The 21,327-nt window shown below is 42.8% G+C and overlaps 1 protein-coding gene across 1 annotated transcript in view; it reads left to right on the forward strand.

Annotated features, from left to right (window-relative positions):
• LOC115428800 (CUB and sushi domain-containing protein 3-like) overlaps positions 1–21,327 on the forward strand; it is a 965,368-nt gene that overhangs the window by 728,267 nt on the left and 215,774 nt on the right. The window contains exons 22-25 of the mRNA XM_030148025.1: positions 3,140–3,240; positions 3,434–3,502; positions 3,659–3,815; positions 14,422–14,613. Coding sequence (XP_030003885.1) covers positions 3,140–3,240; positions 3,434–3,502; positions 3,659–3,815; positions 14,422–14,613 — 519 coding nt within the window. The remainder of the gene's footprint in view (positions 1–3,139; positions 3,241–3,433; positions 3,503–3,658; positions 3,816–14,421; positions 14,614–21,327) is intronic.

Genomic DNA, 21,327 nt, shown 5'->3' on the forward strand with positions numbered 1-21,327 from the left:
GTTAAAGAGGGAAGAGGGAGAGGGTGGAGAGGTAATTTTCTAAATGGAAACTGTTGCGGTGTGATTTATTGACGATATGACAGCTGTAATATGACTATTACACCAGCGGAGACACGGGGAGAGAGAGAGAGAGGGAGGGAAAGAAAAGAGGGAAGGGACAGTGTAGATAGAGGGCACATGCGTGAAGTGCAGAGAGCGCAGATCTGTAGGTAAATGAGCTCCACAGTTTTACTACCTGCCTGTTTGACAGTAGATGGCTGACACACAGCTGTTTAGAATGGCTGCTCAACCACTTTACACACTCACATCACAATAAGGACAGTTGGATGGAAAACTGTGACTTACAAAAAATGGAAATGCATCGTGAACCTTCATTTATCACATAAGGAAGGTCTAGAGCTTTGAACACAGTCACACTGCGCTGACTGGTTCCTTCAATGGTTTGTTGGTTGACTGATTTTTATTTGTGTCATACACATAAAGTGTCCAACCCTCACACTTTTACAAGGCACTGTAGAGCAAAGTTGGTCACATTTCATTACAAACTCACAGTTTCTTTAACACCTGGGTCTTAAAACATCCTGCCTTCCTAAGCTTCACAAATAAAATGTTCCCTCCTGATGCACAGCTCAAGTTTCCATCGTCCAACCAAAAGAAATCCACTTCCACAGAGGACGTTTTACTAAAGACTACATCTATTACAGAGGAAAGCAGCCAACATATGAAGAACACAGTCTGCCTTCCTCTGGACTGGCATTAAATCTGCCCATCTCTGATGTCCCTGACATTCAGTGCAGATAAGTGTTGGAGGTGAGACCGCCGTGACCAGAGTGGACCGAGGGCAGAACCAGCCCAAAGGCTTCACAGTTACTGAGTTTTCAAATCCCACAAACAGTAGAAGGTGTGAGTGGTGATGATTCCTTGTGGGAGGTCAAGTCAACAACTGGCCAATGGACTTACACCTGTGTAGAGGACATTTTACTAAAGAGGATGTCCTTTATGTCCTCAGAAACAGGACAAAAGCTGAAAAAAAGGAACCTCACTTTGGATTTGACCTACCTCCCACAAAGAAGCAAAGACCGACCTTTGGTTTGCCTGCTGGTGTCTGAATCCAACTGTGTGCTTACGGACCTTTAGTGTGAACTATTGGTATAGTCAAGACCATCCTGACCCAGTCCACAGTGTGTCAAGGTAAGACCAAGACCAGACTGGATACATGACAAAGACATCATCAAATGGATGTCCATCAGTCCTGGTCTCACCTACAGCCTGTCCGTCCATGGGAGTGGATCTGTCCTTCACTGTGGTTCTCTGAGGTTTCTCTATTTCCCACTGGGTTTTTTGGAGGGTTTTTTTTTTCCAAGAAGGAGGGTCTAAGGATGGGGGACGCCCAGGACATTAATCCATTTGCTTCATTGACTGTTTGCCTTACTAACTAGAAAAGCACTGAGATCGCAGACCTTTGCCAAGGCAGATCAGTCCCCCCCGTCCCCCCCCATAATCACCACCAAAATGTAATCATTTGTTTCTTGTGCCAGTATCAACATTTCCTGAACATTTTATCCAAATCCATCCAGAACTTTTTGAGTTATCTTGCTAACAAACAAACATCACCACCATCCATGGCAGAGGTAATTATTTGACTGTTGCTTATTTTCATATTCAACAAATTCTGTAAATCCCTGTGAAGTGACTTTGTGATATTGGGCTGTACAAATAAAACTGAATTGAATTGAGTTGAATTGAATGGTGGCCTCGGACATTTCAGCTGTCACAGATAGTATCAGGTAGGCGGGCTGAGAGGACCCCCCCCCAGTCAGTCAGCAGCAGGAGGAGGGAGTTTGTGGAAAGTTGAATCAACAACTGGGAAAAACTTTTACATCTAAATAAAATGTTGAAAATATTTATAGTGATTTTAATTATTTTATCATCAGTCTTGTGCAAGTTCCTTCCAAACTGTAATCCCTTACAAATGACTTGTTACTGTTATTTCAAAGTATGTCCTCACCTTACAGTATTACTGTCTCAGAATTGTAATGTGTTACATGACTCCTGTATTACTTTGGAGCTACACACAGACTCTCCTAATGAATGGCACATTTCCTGCTGCATTTCTGATTTCTTAAGGTCTTGCGGTCTTGGTGTTTTTTAGGGGCTTTTTTTTCCTTTGAGCAGTTAAATTATATGTGAAAAATGTGCTGTAATGCTAACGCTATTCAACATGCACTGAGTAAAATATGACTGAAAATTGATTAGTATTGTCTTACACTACTGCATTACTGCCGAAGTAATCCATTCCTGTAATGGATTACTTTTGTAATGTTTTATTCCCAACACTGTTCATCAAATAGATAAATGCACAGGGAATGTTGTCGAATCCTTACAGCTGTGGTTTTGTCTGGTCTCAAAAAAAAAACTCCTGAGTCCTGCGTGAATACAGATGCACTGACAATGAGACAAGATTAAAACTTCACATCAAACCGCAGTATAAGGCTCCGCCCACAGCAGGTCTAATGCACAATTCAGATTTTTTGGTGAAATCTGATTTTTTTGTGTGTGTTGGTTCATATTCCACATTAAATGTGACTTCTATCAGTTTTGAGTCTGAACTGAATGTGACCTTGAAGTGACCCATGTGCGCAAAAGAGGTCCTGATTGAATAAGTGACCATGCAGACACACACTGTGTTTACGGAAGGAAATATGTTTTTCCTCTGCTCCTCCTCCTGGGACGAACAACTGGGACGTTTGTCACATTTCAATTATGTAAAAGTCGGATAAATGTGACCTGGATGTTCAGACTGAAGTCGCATTGGAAAATACCAGATCTGTATCAGATTTAGGACCACATATGAAAGTGGTCCAGGTCAGATTTAGGACCACATATGAAAGTGGTCCAGGTCAGATTTAGGACCACATATGAAAGTGGTCTGGGTCAGATTTAGGACCATATATGAAAGTGGTCTGGGTCAGATTTAGGACCACATATGAAAGTGGTCGGGGTCAGTTTAGTGCTGTTCAAACTGTAACAGATCAGATCAAGGTGACATATGGACACATTTACCTGCGTCTGAATGGAGCCTAACCCAAGCCAAATGTGGAGTCTTGTTTTTAATTCTCGTTTTTCTCTGTGTCATCAGCGGAGTGTGGTTCTTCAGTGATAAATAATGAAGGGATCCTTCTTTCTCCAAACTATCCCATGAACTATGACAACAACCATGAGTGCATCTACAGCATCCAGGTAATAAATCCACTGACAGTACATTTAAATCCCATATGTTCTTAAATAGTTAAAAGTCTGCATGGCGCAGTCAGCTCTATTTATAGGGAATGAAAAATAAAAACCTTAACAAAAATGGTCTGACATTTTGGCTATCTTCAAACATTTGTTCGTACATGTTGTTAATTTAGTTTGTACTTCATGTTGACTTCAGGTGCAGGCGGGGAAAGGCATCAACATTTCTGCTCGTACCTTTCATCTTGCCCAGGGGGATATACTCAAAGTAAGCTCACATATGCACACACACTATACACGTCTGACATCTACGTCTACAACTAAGTCCATTTATGCCATCAGAGACTCAACTAGACCAACGCTGTTTTTAATTATACTTCATGTCCATTCCAATCACGTTGGTCTGTGTGGTTGTTTTTTTCAGGTTTATGATGGTAAAGACAACACAGCCCATGTTCTGGGAGCGTTCACTGGGTCATCTATGCTGGGCCTAACGCTGATTTCAACTTCCAACCATCTGTGGCTGGAGTTTTACAGTGATGCAGAAAGTACAGGAGAAGGATTTAAACTGGTCTATTCAAGTAAGTGTGAACCACTGACTACTGTTACACAGGAACAGGGTTCTGAAACACAACAGGGTTATGGAACAGGGTTATGTTCATTCAGATGAGGACACTAACAAACACAGCACACTGTGGACATAGGTCTAGGTCTGTAGGTCTCGGTCTGTAGTTCTAATGCTTTAGTTCTAGGTCTGTCGTTCTAATGCTGTAGTTCTGATGCTGTAGTTCTAGGTCTGTCGTTCTGATGCTGTAGTTCTAGGTTTGTAGTTCTAATACTGTAGTTCTAGGTTTGTAGTTCTAATGCTGCAGTTCTAATGCTGTAGTTCTAGGTCTGTCGTTCTAATGCTGTAGTTCTAGGTTTGTAGTTCTAATGCTGTAGTTCTGATACTGTAGTTCTAGGTCTGTAGTTCTAATGCTGTAGTTCTAGGTTTGTAGTTCTAATGCTGTAGTTCTAAGTCTGTAGTTCTAATGCTGTACTTCTAGGTTTGTAGTTGTAATGCTGTAGTTCTAGGTCTGTAGTTCAAATGCTGTAGATCTAGGTTTGTAGTTCAAATGCTGTAGTTCTAGGCCTGTAGTTCTAATGCTGTAATTCTAAGTCTGTAGTTATAATGCTGTAGTTCTTGGTCTGTCGTTCTAATGCTGTAGTTCTAGGTCTGTAGTTCTAATGATGTAGTTCTAGGTGGGTAGTTCTAATGCTGTAGTTCTAGGTGGGTAGTTCTAATGTTGTAGTTCTAGGTCTGTAGTTCAAATGCTGTAGATCTAGGTCTGTAGTTCTAAGTCTGTAGTTCTAATACTGTAATTCTAAGTCTGTAGTTCTAATGCTGTACTTTTAAGTCTGTAGTTCTAATGCTGTACTTTTAGGTCTGTAGTTCTAATGCTGTAGTTCTAGGTCTGTAGTTCAAATGCTGTAGATCTAGGTATGTAGTTCTAATGCTGTAGTTCTAAGTCTGTAGTTCTAATGCTGTAGTTCTAGCTCTGTAGTTGTAATGCTGTAGTTCTAGGTTTGTAGTTCTAATGCTGTAGTTCTAAGTCTGTAGTTCTAATGCTGTAGTTCTCGGTATGTAGTTCTAATGCTGTAGTTCTCGGTATGTAGTTCTAATGCTGTAGTTCTAGATCTGTATTTCTAGGTCTGTAGTTCTAATGCTGTTGTTCTAGGTTTGTAGTTTTGATGCTGTAGTTCTAAGTCTGTAGTTCTAATGCTGTAGTTCTCGGTATGTAGTTCTAATGCTGTAGTTCTAGATCTGTACTTCTAGGTCTGTAGTTCTAATGCTGTAGTTCTAGGTCTGTAGTTCTAATGCTGTAGTTCTAGGTTTGTAGTTCTGATGCTGTAGTTCTAGGTCTGTAGTTCTAATGCTGTAGTTCTCGGTATGTAGTTCTAATGCTGTAGTTCTAGATCTGTACTTCTAGGTCTGTAGTTCTAATGCTGTAGTTCTAGATCTGTTGTTCTAGTTCTTCTGTCGTTTGAGTGTATCCTGCCATAGGCTCTGTCTGTGTTTGTGTACAGTGCCACATATAGGTGTGGCATATGTATTACACCATTTAACCCAGTTGGACCGTTTCCACCTGGAAGCACATATTTATGGAAACCATACGAGTATGGATGACAAACTGTTAGAATCCACTAAACACAAATATCAGGAGTGTAGTGGTGTGGACAGAGTCAGGGCTAACTGGTTCCCTGTCCTTGTCCTGGACCCGGATAGGCCCATGTGTGATGGTTCTGTCCACAGTACTGTGTCAGCAGGGGGACAGGTTACCAGTCTACAGAGGACAGAACCAGGACACTGATTGGACCTGAGGGACAGAGACACAGGACAAAGGTCAGGGTTCTCGCTAGCGTCATTGAACGTTGGGGCCCTAACGCTGTCCCTAGGGGGCCCCGACGCTGAGATTTGACCCGCGACGCTGTCTTTCAACCAGTGTAGCTGTGTTTTTTTTGTGTGTATTCCGCCCCTGCATGAGTGTATAGTGGCTAGCTCGGCAGATAGATAACAGGTTTCTCAAGAAAAGCCGGACGCCGAAAACTTCTCTCCAAAGCTTTTACTCGAGACTTCACTGTAAAACTAAACATACATACATGCAAAACATGTCTCAGTTATGTTCTTTGTTACAGCACATTAACATAGAATTATACATTCAAATGAATGAGAAAAGATCCCTAGCTCGATGCTAACATAAATGGCAAAATCCATAGACATGCTAACGATTAGCATCTTCAGATCGACTTAAGATTTACAACATCTTTTAATCTAACAACAAAAGTTTACATCAGAGACAGGTTTTACTATTCATTACCACAACAACTGAACATAAAATATTCACAGGCAAACGTTCTTTCTGGCCATACAAACAGAATGAGAGAAACGTGTCTGCTACTTCCTTCCCATGTCTGAACTGGCTATGGTAACACCAAAAGTACAAAACACATGCCAGTGCAACTTATTCCGACTACTAGAGGGCCCCCTTTGCTTGCTTTTAACAACAGAACATCACAGTGTGTGTGTGATCATCCAGTGTAATGATAACGAGATTTGAATTTGAATTTGAGATTTCTGTCTTGGCGCAAAGCGCTGCCGACAGGGAATGAGCACAATATAATCAACACCCCTTTGTGTGCCTTGGTATTGTCTGACGCTCGCCCGGCAACATCACTTGCCTTACGCTCACTGGCTGTCAATGAGACTTCAATCAATTTATCATCTTTAAAGGGACTGATCACCCGTGGAAAATTATATCTAAAATTTAGCCAGTGCGTGCGTGTAGTATGAGTGCAATTATCCCTAATTTCGTGAAAGTGAATATTTTTCTACGGTCATGTCTGCGTCGAAGCGCGGGAGCAGTGCCAAACGCAAGGGTAATATAGCATCATTTTTTGGCTTCATTCCTCAAAATTTGCCCCTCAAAATGCAGGAAATAGTGTTTCAGAGAGTTATAAATTTCAAAATTTTCCAGGGGAGAATGCCCCTGGACCCCCCTACAAAACTCGCACCATGTACGGTGCCCCTACCCTGTGAAAAAAATCCTAGTGAGAACCCTGAAGGTAGTCCAAAAGGGCTGGGGACAGAGACACATGACAAAGGTAGTCCAGCAGGACTGGGACAGAGACACATGACAAAGGTAATCCCACAGAACCGGGGACAGAGACACATTACAAAGGTAGTCCAACAGGACTGGGGACAGACACATTACAAAGGTAGTCCAACAGGACTGGGGACAGAGACACATGACAAAGGTAGTCCAACAGGACTGGGGACAGAGACACATGACAAAGGTAGTCCAACAGGACTGGGGACAGAGACACATGACAAAGGTAGTCCAACAGGACTGGGGACAGAGACACATTACAAAGGTAGTCCAACAGGACTGGGGACAGAGACACATGACAAAGGTAGTCCAACAGGACTGGGGACAGAGACACATGACAAAGGTAGTCCAACAGGACTGGGGACAGACACATTACAAAGGTAGTCCAACAGGACTGGGGACAGAGACACATGACAAAGGTAGTCCAACAGGACTGGGACAGAGACACATGACAAAGGTAGTCCCACAGGACTGAGGACAGAGACCCTTTGAATCTTTTATTATGAACAGTCTAACTAGTGTGACTCACAGAATGTGTCATAAGGATCATAATTTTATTCCACCACAGAATGTGAAAGAACAGACTCAGAGTTAGTCCAAGTTAAAAACATCTTTTGACATGTTTGGAGTTTAGTCAGTTTAGTTTAGTCAGTTTAATTTAGTCAGTTGAATTTAGACAGCTTAGTCAGTTTAATTTAGTCAGTTGAATTTAGACAGCTTAGTCAGTTTAATTTAGTCAGTTGAATTTAGACAGCTTAGTCAGTTTAATTTAGTCAGTTGAATTTAGACAGCTTAGTCAGTTTAGTTTAGTCAGTTTAGTGTAGTCAGTTTAATTTAGTCAGTTTGGTTTAGTCAGTTTAATTCCACAACATGCTTCCTCATGTCTTCTTTAAACTCCTTCTGTACATCACTGTCCTTCAAACATACTCCTGCTGTGTCCAGTGTGATGATTCAAAGACAAATGAAGAAGCCAAAGAGGTTCGACCCCCGTTCAGGATGAGAGTGGATGAATGTAGACCCATGTCCACAGAGTCCACAGACAGGTGTGACTGTGAGACCGGTGTCCCACCGCACAGCTGATTCCAAACGCCTCGTCTTTTATCTTGATCACAGTTCAGATAGGATGAGCCTTTGAACGACCACCAGTCCGTTGGAAGTTCCCTGTGTCACATGGACAGTGATAGAAGCACATATAACATACTCTGTGAAACCGTTTCATCCTAAATGGCTCTCATTTGTATAACCATCATAGAGCTGATTTAAATTCCCCGACTGAAAATGATCACACGAAACATGTCGCATTTGATTAACAAAGCTTTCAGAGAGCTTTGGTTTTTGGTGTAGGACGGGGAGGTAAAGGTGCATTGGATGTTCACCACAGCACACCCACGTTTGGCTCAGCCTGCTCACATCAGCCGATGGAATTAGAACATCTAATTGTTTAAGTGGAGCCATGCAGGATGATTTGAGTAACACTTTGAAGGGATTGCCTCTGTGCTGAATGAGGCGAGAAGAGCATTACTTACTTATTCCCTCTGCGTCACACCTTCCTAACACAAATGCAGGTAGAAGTACATAACACTGACAAGATATTAACTTGGGTTTATGTACAACAACACCATTATATGATAGAATAGACAGACAGATGGACAGAGAGACACAGACAGACTTTATTGATTCCAAACTGGAAAATTGTATTTTATTTTATTTGACTTTTTTAGACAATGTCTTCATCCACAGTACTGAGGTAGTAAATATAGGTGTCTATTTCCACAGAGCCAATCAGATGTTCTCATTTGTCCTGTTCCAATCAGCAGTAAGGACATGTTGTTGTCCTGGATCCAATCATGGACACTGTTCCATGAACTCATTGTCCTCTCGTGTCCACAGTACTGTTGTCATATATGGATTATACCCCCCCCCCCCCCCCCCCACACACACACACACACACATCACAACCACATTATGTCAATCAACTACAATTTACTATGGTTTGGGCCTTTGGTCACATGGCACCGGCGTTGTTGGTGCCTTAAACAGTATTTTTGGAGAACGGGTCCCAGACCGTAAACATGTCCCAGCTCCGCCCTTGTGTTGGCGTGTGGATAGGACCAACACCACTGTATGGAAAACGTGACACCATAGTACCATGTGACCAGAAGAAGAAAACCCCAGACGGAACCTCCTGCACATGTTCAATGCATTCTTCTGTTGTTTGAGTGTATCCTGCCATAGGCTCTGTCTGTGTTTGTGTACAGCACCACATATAGGTGTGGCATACGTATGACACCATTTAACCCAGTTGGACTGTTTCCACCTGGGTGCACATATTTATGGAAACCATATGAGTACGGACGACAAACTGTTAGCATCCACTAAAGACAAATACCAGAAGCAGAGTGGTGTGGACGTAGTCTGGGGAACTGGTCCCCTGTGCTTGCCCTGGACCCAGATAGGCCCATGTGTGATGGTTCTGTCCACAGTACTGTGTCAGCAGGGGGACAGGTTACCAGTCTACAGAGGACAGAACCAGGACACTGATTGGACCTGAGGGACAGAAACACATGACAAAGGCAGTCCCACAGGACTGGGGACAGAGACATATGACAAAGATAGTCCCACAGGACTGGGGACAGAGACACATGACAAAGATAGTCCTACAGGACTGAGGACAGAGACACTTCAAATCTTTTCTTTTTTTCATATATCTATCATAATATCGTATGAATTCAACAGGACCTCGTGTGTGTTTGAATAAAAAATGTATGCTGTTGTTGTTCTTTTGAAGGTACAGAACTGTGTCAAACACACATTTATTAGCTCAGGTATCAGGATAATAGCAGCTCTGTTAACTCTGCCAATTTGTAACAGAGTCGCCTCCGAATGGCTGTTTGTCAGGATTCACATATGCACCGTTTGCATTCTAGCAGCACAAATCCTGCTGCGTCTCATCTTTCAGGTAATACCTCAGATCAAATACTGGTTAAGGTTGTACTAGGATAAGCTATTTTTATACCTCTCCAAAACTGCACACATTGAATAAACAGAATATGTTGAGTATTACCATGGAAACTGAGCGGAGACTGTGAAAAACAACATATAATTGGATATGGTTTATACTTGTACCAGTGTTTTTCGATATCCGTGTGTCTGATATGCCTTTGAGTATTTAATCTGGATCAGAGTTTAACAGGATCTGAAAAATTAGGAATCTCTGAAATAGAATACTGAATCATAAATGATGACGGTAGATATTAAGGGAATTTTACTGCATGTAAAAATAACCCATGTTTTGTTTTCTCCAGTGGGTGTTAAACATTTCTTGTAGTATTTCATAAAGTACACACCATATAACGTGATATCATGGCTCATTTTAATTTACACGCCACTTTGAACTGGTGTGTTCTCTGTACACATTATGAGCTTTACATGTGTATGTTCACACTGTTATTAACCCCCTATCCAACCTGAAACAGTGCGCCAAATACCACACACTGAGGGTTAGGGTTAGAGTTAGGGGTTAGTTCCAACCTTTTTTTTTACTCCTGACTCTATTTTAACATCACCCCAGACATTCAAAATGGAGCCTTTTTTTTTTTTTTTTACTCAAATTAATTTGTTTTTGATCCTGTAATAGTTTTCTAAAATAAGATAAAATAATCTTTATTTTTCACATACACAATTATACACAGTACAATATGCAGTGAAATGTGTTTTGTACCTGCATCCAGTTTCAATAGAAAAAAAAATTAAAAATTTAAAAACATATACATAAATAAGTCAAATTTAAAAACACATACATAAGCAAAAGGAACACTGTTATGTATTATATTATGTAAGGTGCATGCGTAAAAAGGTGCCAGTGTGTAGTGCAATGTCCAGTTTAAAGCTAGGAGTTAAGCAAATGGATGGCCTGAGGGAAGAAACTCTTTCTCATCCTCTCAGTTGCAGTCTTTATGCAGCGATATTGTCGGCCTGATGGCAACAGGGAGAATAGAGCGTTTCCAGTATGGCTAGGCTGCTTCAAGATCTTCCCAGCCCTTGATCTGCATCTCTGGATGTAAATGTCCTGCAGGTTGGGGAGGGTGCATCTAATGGTCCGCTCAGCTGAACGGACCACCCTTTGAGGGCAGAGAAGTCCTGCTTGGTACAGCTGCCCATCCATATGGTGATGCTCCCGCACTGGATGCTCTCAATGGTGCAAGTGTAAAAGTTCCTGAGCACTGTTAACGGGAGCTTGAAGTCTCTCAGGTGTCTGAGGTGGTAGAGACACTGTCTGGCCTTCTTCACAGTGGTCTTAATGTGAAGTGACCAAGACAGGTCTTGCGTGTTTGTCACACCAAGATATTTCAAACTGTCCACTCTTTCCACCTCAGACCCACTGATGCGGAGTGGATGGAAGACCCTCTGCTTTTTCCTGCTGAAATCCACAATCAGTTCATTAGTTTTGCTGACATTCAGCAGGAGATTATTCTCCTGGCACCAGTTCTCCATGTGGATTACCTCCGTCCTGTGGGCCTGCTTGTCATTGTGGGAGATGAGCCCCACAACGGCTGTGTCGTCAGCAAACTTAGTAATGATATTACTGTCTGATGTGGATACACAGTCACATGTGTACAGTGAGTACAGCAGAGGGCTCAGCACGCAGCCCTGAGGAGATCCAGTGTTGAGAGTGATGGGGGATAATGTGTGGTTACCCACGTGTACCACCTGTTGTCTGTCGGTTAGAAAGCTGTGGACCCACCTACATAAGGAGGTGTTCAGTCCAAGGTCACACAGCTTAGTGACCAGCCTGGAGGGCACTATGGTGTTGAATGCTGAACTGTAATCCTCGAACAGCACTCTTACATAGTTCCCTCTCCCATTGTCCACGTGGGAAAGAGTCTTGTGGAGCATGAGGGCTCCACAAGACATCTGTTGATCATCTGTTGATCTGCCTGGGCGATATGCAAACTGGAATGGGTCCAGGGTGGCAGGTAGGGAGGAGGTGATGAAGGTTTTAATTAGTTTTTCAAAACATTTCATCACCACGGATGTGAGGGCTATGGGGCGGTAGTCATTGGGACTACTAGGCTGAGTTTTCTTGGGGACGGGCACTATAACGGACTTTTTAAAACAGGTGGGAATTCCACATTTAGTGAGGGAGATGTTAAATATTGTAGTAAACACAGGTGCCAGTTGTTCAGCGCAGGCCTTAAGGACACGTTCATTGATGCCGTCTGGTCCAGCTGCCTTCCTTGTGTTTACACACTTAAACATCCTCCTCACGTCATGCTCCGTCACAGTGAGTGTCTCCGCCCCTCCGGCTGGGAGTGCAGCAGTTTGCCTGTTGTCAGACTCAAAAAAAGTTATTAAGTCTGTCAGCCAGAGAGTCATCAGCACTCACCATGGATGTGTGTGGCTTTTTATAGTCCGTAATGGTGCATAGTTCCTGCCACAATCCCTTGGAATCACTCTGCTGTAATTGTGACTCCAGTTTCTTACCATAGTGCTGTTTTGCCTCCTTCACTGCTCTGCGGACGTTGTAGGAAGCAGCCTTATACGCCTCCATGTCCCCAGTCACAAGCCCTGTGCTGTAGGCAGCAGTGCGGGATCTCAGGGCATCGCAGATGGTTGCATCCACCCATGGCTTCTAGTTGGGAAACGTCCTGATGTGGACTTCAGGTGTGGTGTCCTCCACTACTTTCCCAATAAATCCCACAACGGCTTCCGTAAACATGTTGATGTCACCACCCGAGCTATCCCGGAACATGTCCCAGTCAGCTGAGTCCAACGCATCCTGCAGAGCAGCCTCTGATTGTCTGGTCCACCGCATCACTTCTTTGACTGCAGGCGCTGCCTGCTTGAGCCGTTGTTTATATTTTGGCATGAGAAGGATAGCGGCATGGTCCGATTTACTAAACGGGGGCAGAGGTGTGGCTTTGTAACTGTCCTTGAGAAGAGAGTAGCAGTGGTCTAAAGTTCTCTCTTCTCTGGTGGGGCAGGTGATGTGCTGTTTAAACTCCGGCATCACTTTCCTCAGGTTAGCGCTGTTAAAGTCCCTGGCCACAATGAGGGCTGCATCCCGGTGGTTAGCCTGGTAGCTGGTAATACCCTCATGTAGCTCGGTTAGTGCAGCGTCCGTGTCCGCTTGAGGTAGAATATAAACGGCGCTGGTGATGACCGAAGAAAACTCGCTGGGGAGGTAGAAGGGACGGCATTTAATGGTCAGGAGCTCCAGGTTGGGGGAACAAGAGTGACTCAGAGGAACAATGTTCTCCTTGTCACACCACTTGCTGTTCACCAGAAGACACACTCCACCTCCTCTTGTTTTGCCAGAGTCACTCGTTCTGTCCGTGCGATGAACCGTAAAGAACTCCTCTGGTTGAACGACGTGGTCTGGCGTCATGGGGGTCAGCCATGTCTCGGTGAGACAGATGATGTTAGAGTCCCATATGTCCCTCTGGTACCTTATCCTGGCCCTGAGGTCATTCAGCTTGTTCTCCAAAGACTGGACATTGGGTAGTAGGATACTTGGCAGTGGCATTGGTGTGCTCTGCGTCTCAGCCTGTTCCTAACGCCAGCTCGTTTCCCTCAGGGCCTTTTGTGCAACCTGGAGCCAGCTCGTCCTCCTTTGTTATTGTTGTCAGCCTCCCGCAGAATGTCCTGGGGCCTGGCCGGGTCTGGAGAAAAGTTTGTAAGAACACTGCTGGAGTGCTGTATTCCTATGTTCAGGAGTGTCTGCTTGTTGTATGTGTAACGACACAGCACAGGCAAGGTTAATAAATTAAAAATGAAAAGTAAAACAACTACATACAAACAGAAGGTCGGGGTAGGTACGACAGCAGCCAACCTCACTGGCACCATCTATACTCTGTTTCAATACAGGTTAATTTTAGAGGACATTTAGTCTATATAATGTGTATTATTCTGGACGGAGGCAGAAAAGCCAGGTGTAGATTACTGCACAAATGGAGAATTTGATTTTCCTTGGTCAGGATATGTACAGTCAGTCCAGCTTGGATTTACAAGGCTAACAATTAATACTAAATAAACAACAACTCAAATTGAATTGAAACTCAAATAAATTATGAAAGAACTGCAGCATCTGAAACCGACCACAATGAACATTTCACAGATAAACAGTACCACAGTGCTTCAGTTTCACACTCAGAGTTTTTCTGATATGGATTGGGATTGGCTCTGTCAACTCAACACAGATTTTTTTAGTAATTTAATTTAATTTTTTTTTTTTATCAATTGCTAGAAATTTCAGGCGACCTCATTTGAATTCCAGGCGACCCCACATGGGATCCCGACCCCAAGGTTGAAAAACACTAGGTTAGGGTTCAGGTTAGGGTTATCTGAACCGGAGATCTTGACGTAAACTGACACACAATCAAATGGTGTTGAATAAAATGCAAAAGGATGAAAATGTGTACATATAGCAAAGCCAGATGCCATAAGAACTGGTGCAACATACAACACCATTCCATCAGCCTCCACCATAATAATCTTTTTTTTTCCCTCCCTCCCTCCCTCCCTCCCTCCCTCCCTCCAGGTTTTGAGTTATCTCATTGTGAGGATCCAGGAGTGCCTCAATTTGGCTTCAAAGTCAATGACCAAGGCCACTTCTCTGGGAGCAGCATCACATACAGATGTGAGCCTGGATACACTCTGCATGGAGCCTCCACTCTGAAGTGTATGACCGGTGAAAGACGGGCCTGGGACAACCCACTGCCCTCATGTATAGGTATGGGCACACCCACCCACCACAGACATGCACACAAGGGACTGGAACAATGAATAAGGCTGTGGAGGGATGGAGGACAGGCTGGAAATAGGCTCAGTGGTACCTTAGTGGTACCTCAGTGGTACCTCAGTGGTACCTTAGATGTCACCTGTGTCAGTGCATTGTGTGGTCTGTGGTCCCTGACACTGTTTCCATCTTTAACCCTTTATAGTTCACTCATAGAAAGACTGAAATTCAACATTTCAACCTTAGTGTGTTATTGGAGGACACAGCAAGACTTTAATACTGTTTTGACATTTTTATAAGTATTTTATTCTTACGTAGAAAATCAGGGTCAGTGAAGTTACCATATTTGGTTAATGGCAAAACAAAAACAAAAATCCAAGAAGTATATATAAAAATACAAGAAAAACACATGAAAGTGAAAGGAAGATGATACCATTAGAACATGATGTTTCTGTATTAGACCAACATGATGATCTAGACACCTGCCAACATCCACAGGATCCATTTGAACATCAACACTTATACTTTCTTCTTCTCCTCCTCCCTCTTCTTTTTCTTCTCCTCCTCCTCCCTCTTCTCCTTTTTCTTTTTCTCCTTCTCCTCCTCCTTTTTCTTCTCCTTTTCCTCCTCTTCCTTCTTTTTCTTCTCCTTTTTCTCCTCCTTCTCTCTTCTCCTTCTTTTTCTTCTTCTCCTTCTTCCTCTCCTCCTCCTTCTTCTTCTCCTTTTTCTTTTTCTCCTCCTCATTCTTTTTCTTCTCCTTTTTCTCCTCCTTCCTCTTCTTCTTTTTCTTCTTCTCCCCCTCCTCCTTCTTCGTCTACTTCTCCTCCTCCTTCTTTTTCTTCTTCTTTTCCCCCTCCTCCTTCTTCTCCTCCTCCTCCTTCTTCTTTTTCTCCTCCTCCTTCTTCTCCTTCTCCCTCTCCTTCTCCTTCTTCCCCTTCTTCTTCTTCTTCTCTGATCTCCAACACACATGTGCATGTTGTAGGGCAGTAACAGTGACACCACTGCAACATCGAAGTCTGTTTGACAAAGTAGACAAAATAGGAAGGAAAAGAAAACAAATATGTATGTCACATTTATCAAATATTTGTTCTATTTAGATTGATGAGTTGTCATTATCCCATTTCAACACTGAGGCGTATGTGGATGCCATTCTGAAGGCTCTCATCACTACAGTGTGAATTTCCAAGCTGAATCCTTTGTATGTGAGCAGCCTTTCCTGTAAATGACCGTTCCTCTCATTCATGGGCTGTTTTATGCTAAGCCTCTGCTCACAGGACGTCCGTTCAATAATGTGGAAGGAAAACAGGAGGGGCCAATTTCCTGGAGGATTGGATTTTTGATTTTCTCAGGATATCAGGCCATGCAGTAGTTTTAAAGTCTCTATGAAAAGCGTATTTATTCAGGACAGTTTAGCACCTGGCCCCTGTCCAAGTGATCCATTTCCTTTTTCCTGCAGCAGCTGATTTGCTCTTTATTCCAGGACACTGCCTTCATGTTCTGCTGATGCACTCTTATGTATTCAGAAATACACACACACTATCCTGCATATCCAGCCTCCATTTATATGGGTTTCTTTGCCCGATTGCCTGTATTTATGCTACTGAAGGGCTGAGTGACAAGTCTGAATTGCTTCATAAGCAAATTTCTTTTGATTTAGTTAGTCTCCAGACTGTATTAAAACACTGGACCGTCGTTTTTCGTGGCTCAAACTGAAGATGAGGGTATTCATCTGATCACTGGGCCATTAACTGGCTCAAGCAAATGCTCATTTCAATCAACATGTTTAAATATTTCAACCACTTCCACGATTGAGGAAAATGACATGATAAGAAATCATGTTAAAAGTTTCTTATTGTGTTCGCAAAATCAAGTACTAAATGAGAGCGATACACAGATGACTTTTTATCCTCCTGCCTATAGTTTAAATATGCCTCTGGAAAACATAAGGTCAGAACCCACAACAGGCTGTAAAGTCACTATATATATATATATATATATATACAGTACAGGCCAAAAGTTTGGACACACCTTCTCATTCTTCGCATTTTCTTTATTTTCATGACTGTTTTCATTGTAGATCCTCACTGAAGGCATCAAAACTATGAATGAACACATGTGGAATTATGTACTTAACAAAAAAGTGTGAAATAACTGAAAACATCTCTTATATTCTAGTCTCTTCAAAGTAGCCACCCTTAGCTCTGATGACTGCTTTGCACACTCTTGGCATTCTCTTGATGAGCTTCCAGAGGTAGTCACCTGAAATGGTTTCCCAACAGTCTTGAAGAAGTTCCCAGAGATGCTTAGCACTTGTTGGTCCTTTTGCCTTCACTCTGTGGTCCAGCTCAACCAAACCATCTCGGTTGGGTTCAAGTCTCGTGACTGTGGAGGCCAGGTCATCTGGCGCAGCACTCCATCACTCTCCTTCTTGGTCAGATATCCCTTACACAGCCTGGAGGTGTGTTTGGGGTCATTGTCCTGTTGAAAAATAAATGATGGTCCAACTAAACGCAGACCGGATGGAATGGCATGTCACTGCAGGATGCTGTGGTAGCCATGCTGCTTCAGGTTGCCTTTAATCTTGAATAAATCCCCAACAGTGTCACCAGCAAAGCACCCCCACACCATCACACCTCCTCCTCCATGCTTCACGGTGGGAACCAGGCATGTAGCATCCATCCGTTCACCTTTTCTGCGTCGCACAGAGATATGGCGGTTGGATCCAAAGATCTGAAATTTGGACTCACCAGACCAAAGCACAGATTTCCACTGGTCTAAGGTCCATTCCTTGTGTTTCTTGGCCCAAATAAATCTCTTGTGTTTGTTGCCTCTCCTGAGCAGTGGTTTCCTAGCAGCTGTTTGACCATGAAGACCTGATTGGCGCAGTCTCCTCTTAACAGTTGTTGTAGAGATGTGTCTGCTGCTAGAGCTCTGTGTGGCATTCATCTGGTCTTTAATCTGAGCTGCTGTTAATTTGCGATTTCTGAGGCTGGTGACTCGCATGAACTTATCTTCAGCATCAGAGGTGACTCTTGGTCTTCCTTTCCTGGGGCGGTCCTCATGTGAGCCAGTTTCGTTGGAGCGCTTGATGGTTTTTGCGACTGCACTTGGGGACACATTCAAAGTTTTTGCAATTTTCCGGACTGACTGACCTTCATTTCTTAAAGTAATGATGGCCACTCGTTTCTCTTTACTTAGCTGATTGGTTCTCGCCATAATATGTATTCTAACAGTTGTCCAGTAGGGCTGTCAGCTGTGCATCAACCTGACTTCTGCACAACACAACTGATGGTCCCAACCCCATCAATAAGGCAAGAAATTCCACGAAGTAACCCTGATGAGGCACACCTGTGAAGTGGAAACCATTTCAGGTGACTACCTCTGGAAGCTCATCAAGAGAATGCCAAGAGTGTGCAAAGCAGTCATCAGAGCTAAGGGTGGCTACTTTGAAGAAACTAGAATATAAGAGATGTTTTCAGTTATTTCACACTTTTTTGTTAAGTACATAATTCCACATGTGTTCATTCATAGTTTTGATGCCTTCAGTGAGGCTCTACAATGAAAATAGTCATGAAAATAAAGAAAATGCGAAGAATGAGAAGGTGTGTCCAAACTTTTGGCCTGTACTGTATATATGTAAGGGTAGAGACTGCGATCTGGTAGGATCGGCGATTCTACCAGTAGGGACTCCGATCGTAGTCTCTACCAGTAGAAACTCCGATCAGAGTCTCTACTGGTAGAAACTCGATCCTGCCAGTAGAGGGTTAGGGGTTAGGGTTAGGGTTCGGATTGGAGTTTCTACCAGTAGAGACTCTGATCGGAGTTTCTACTGGTAGAGACTACGATCGGAGTCTCTACTGGTAGAATCGCCGATCCTACCAGATCGCAGTCTCTACCCTGACATATATATATATATATATATATATATATATATATATATATTTACACACACACACGCACACACACACTATATTGCCAAAAGTATTTGCTCACCTGCCTTGACCCGCATATGAATTTAAGTGACATCCATTCCTAGTCTGTGGGGTTCAATATGACGTTGGTCCACCCTTTGCAGCTATAACAGCTTCAGCTCTTCTGGGAAGGCTGTCCACAAGGTTTAGGAGTGTGTTCATGGGAATTTCTGACCATTCTTCCAGAAGCGCATTTGTGAGGTCAAACACTGATGTTGGACGAGAAGGTCTGGCTCTCAGTCTAATTCATCCCAAAGGTGTTCTATGGGGTTGAGGTCAGGACTCTGTGCAGGCCAGTCAAGTTCATCCACACCAGACTCTGTCATCCATGTCTTTATGGACCTTGCTTTGTGCACTGGTGCACAGTCATGTTGGAAGAGGAAGGGGCCAGCTCCAAACTGTTCCCACAAAGTCGGGAGCATGGAATTGTCCAAAATGTCTTGGTATGCTGAAGCATTCACAGTTCTTTTCACTGGAACTAAGGGGCCAAGCCCAGCTCCTGAAAAACAACCCCACACCATAATCCCCCCTCCACCAAACTTTACACTTGGCACAATGCAGCCCGACAGGTATTGTTCTCCTGGCAACTGCCAAACCCAGACCCGTCCATCAGATTGCCAGATGGAGAAGCGCGATTCGTCACTCCAGAGAACGCACCTCCACTGCTCTAGAGTCCAGTGGTGGCGTGCTTTACACCACTGCATCTGGCGCTTTGTATTGCACTTGGTGATGTATGGCTTGGATGCAGCTGCTTGGCCATGGAAACCCATTCCATGAAGCTCTCTGCGCACTGTTCTTGAGCTAATCTGAAGGCCACATGAAGTTTGGAGGTCTGTAGCGATTGACTCTGCAGAAAGTTGGCGACCTCTTCGCACTATGCGCCTCAGCATCCGCTGACCCCACTCCGTCAGTTTACGTGGCCTACCACTTCGTGGCTGAGTTGTTGTCGTTCCCAAACTCTTCCACTTTCTTATAATACAGCTGACAGTTGACTGTGGAATATTTAGGAGCGAGGAAATTTCACGTCTGTATTTGTTGCACAGGTGGCATCCTATCACAGTTCCACGCTGGAATTCACTGAGCTCCTGAGAGTGACCCATTCTTTCACAAATGTTTGTAAAAGCAGTCTGCATGCGTAGGTGCTTGATTTTATACACCTGTGGCCATGGAAGTGATTGGAACACCTGATTCTGATTATTTGGATATGGTGAACGAATACTTTTGGCAATATAGTATATATATATATATATATATATATATATATATATATATATATATATATATATATGTGTATATATAAATTAGGCCTGTAGCGGTACACAAAATTTTTGGTTTGATACGTTTTCGGTTTTGAAAGCCACAGTTCAGTTTTTTTTCAGTTCGGTACAAGAAGAAAGAAAACCCCTCAAAATTTCTTTAATACATTTATGAATTTTTGAAAATGTTTCCCCCAATTTTTGGACACAATAGAATATAGAAAAACAAGAATATAATTCTGCTGCTATAAATCAAATAGAAAATAAATTACTAATATTACTAAATGTATTTTAAACATTAGTATTGCACTTTTCCCTGACAGGTAGTTTTGAACAAACAACAAAAATCAAATCACAGTTCTGTCAGTTCACATTCTGCATAAAAATAACAAAAAATTCCACATGAAGTGCAACATTAACAAGAGGACAAACTGGCGTTCTGTTTAAACAAACTGAAGAGCAACATTGACAACAAAAAATTATTTATTTTAGGACAGATAACAAACTGTTAAGGCCGCTTTGTGTACATGCGCGTGCAGGGTGCAATTTGTCGGGGGATTTTTTTTTTTTTTTTTTGGTCTGAGCCGGGGGGTGGGGGGGTCCATAACCAACACAACAAATGCTGGTGTGAAACAAAAGTGAAACTTTATATTCTGTCAACGTCCAACTCCGGGTTCTATTCCTCTGTTATAGAGAGAGAGAGAGAGAGAGAGAGAGAGAGAGCTAGTGTAAGTGTTTTAGAACTACCGTAGTTCATAGGGGCCAAACAACGTCCGTCTTATTAACGTCTCTTTCCTCGTCGTTGTCTTTCACCGGGACCTGAACTGATCCAAACTGGACTGTAATGATGGCGAAGTGTCTGCAGTCTCTTCCTTCCAGGTTCACATTATATTTGTTGTTTTTTTTAACCTTATATCAGCTGCTATTTCGTATCTCGGGTCAGTGTGTGCGTCCTTCCATATGTCTGTGTGGAACTTGTGCGAATTTAAAGTTCCGCATCAAACAACATCTTTCGTTCCTTTTTCTTTTTCTCAACATACTATGCCGTTTCGGTACAGCTGTGTACCGAACCGAACAGGTGTGTACCGAAACGGTTTGGTACGTGTACCATTACAGGCATCTATCTATCTATCTATCTATCTATCTATATATATATATATATATATATATATATATATATATATATATATATATGCCTGTAACGGTACACATACCAAACCGTTTCGGTACACACCTGTTCGGTTCGGTACACAGCTGTACCGAAACGGCACAGTATGTTGAGAAAAAGATAAAGGAACGAAAGATGTTGTTTGATGCAGAACTTTAAATCCGCACAAGTTCCACACAGACATATGGAAGGACGCACACACTGACCCGAGATACGAAATAGCAGCTGATATAAGGTTAAAAAAAGATTTTAACACTTAAATCTGATGAGACAAGTTAAAAAACACTAATGATGCCAGTAAATCAACCTGAGG

Source organism: Sphaeramia orbicularis, chromosome 11, assembly GCF_902148855.1.
Source record: "Sphaeramia orbicularis chromosome 11, fSphaOr1.1, whole genome shotgun sequence".
Classification (NCBI taxonomy): domain Eukaryota; kingdom Metazoa; phylum Chordata; class Actinopteri; order Kurtiformes; family Apogonidae; genus Sphaeramia; species Sphaeramia orbicularis.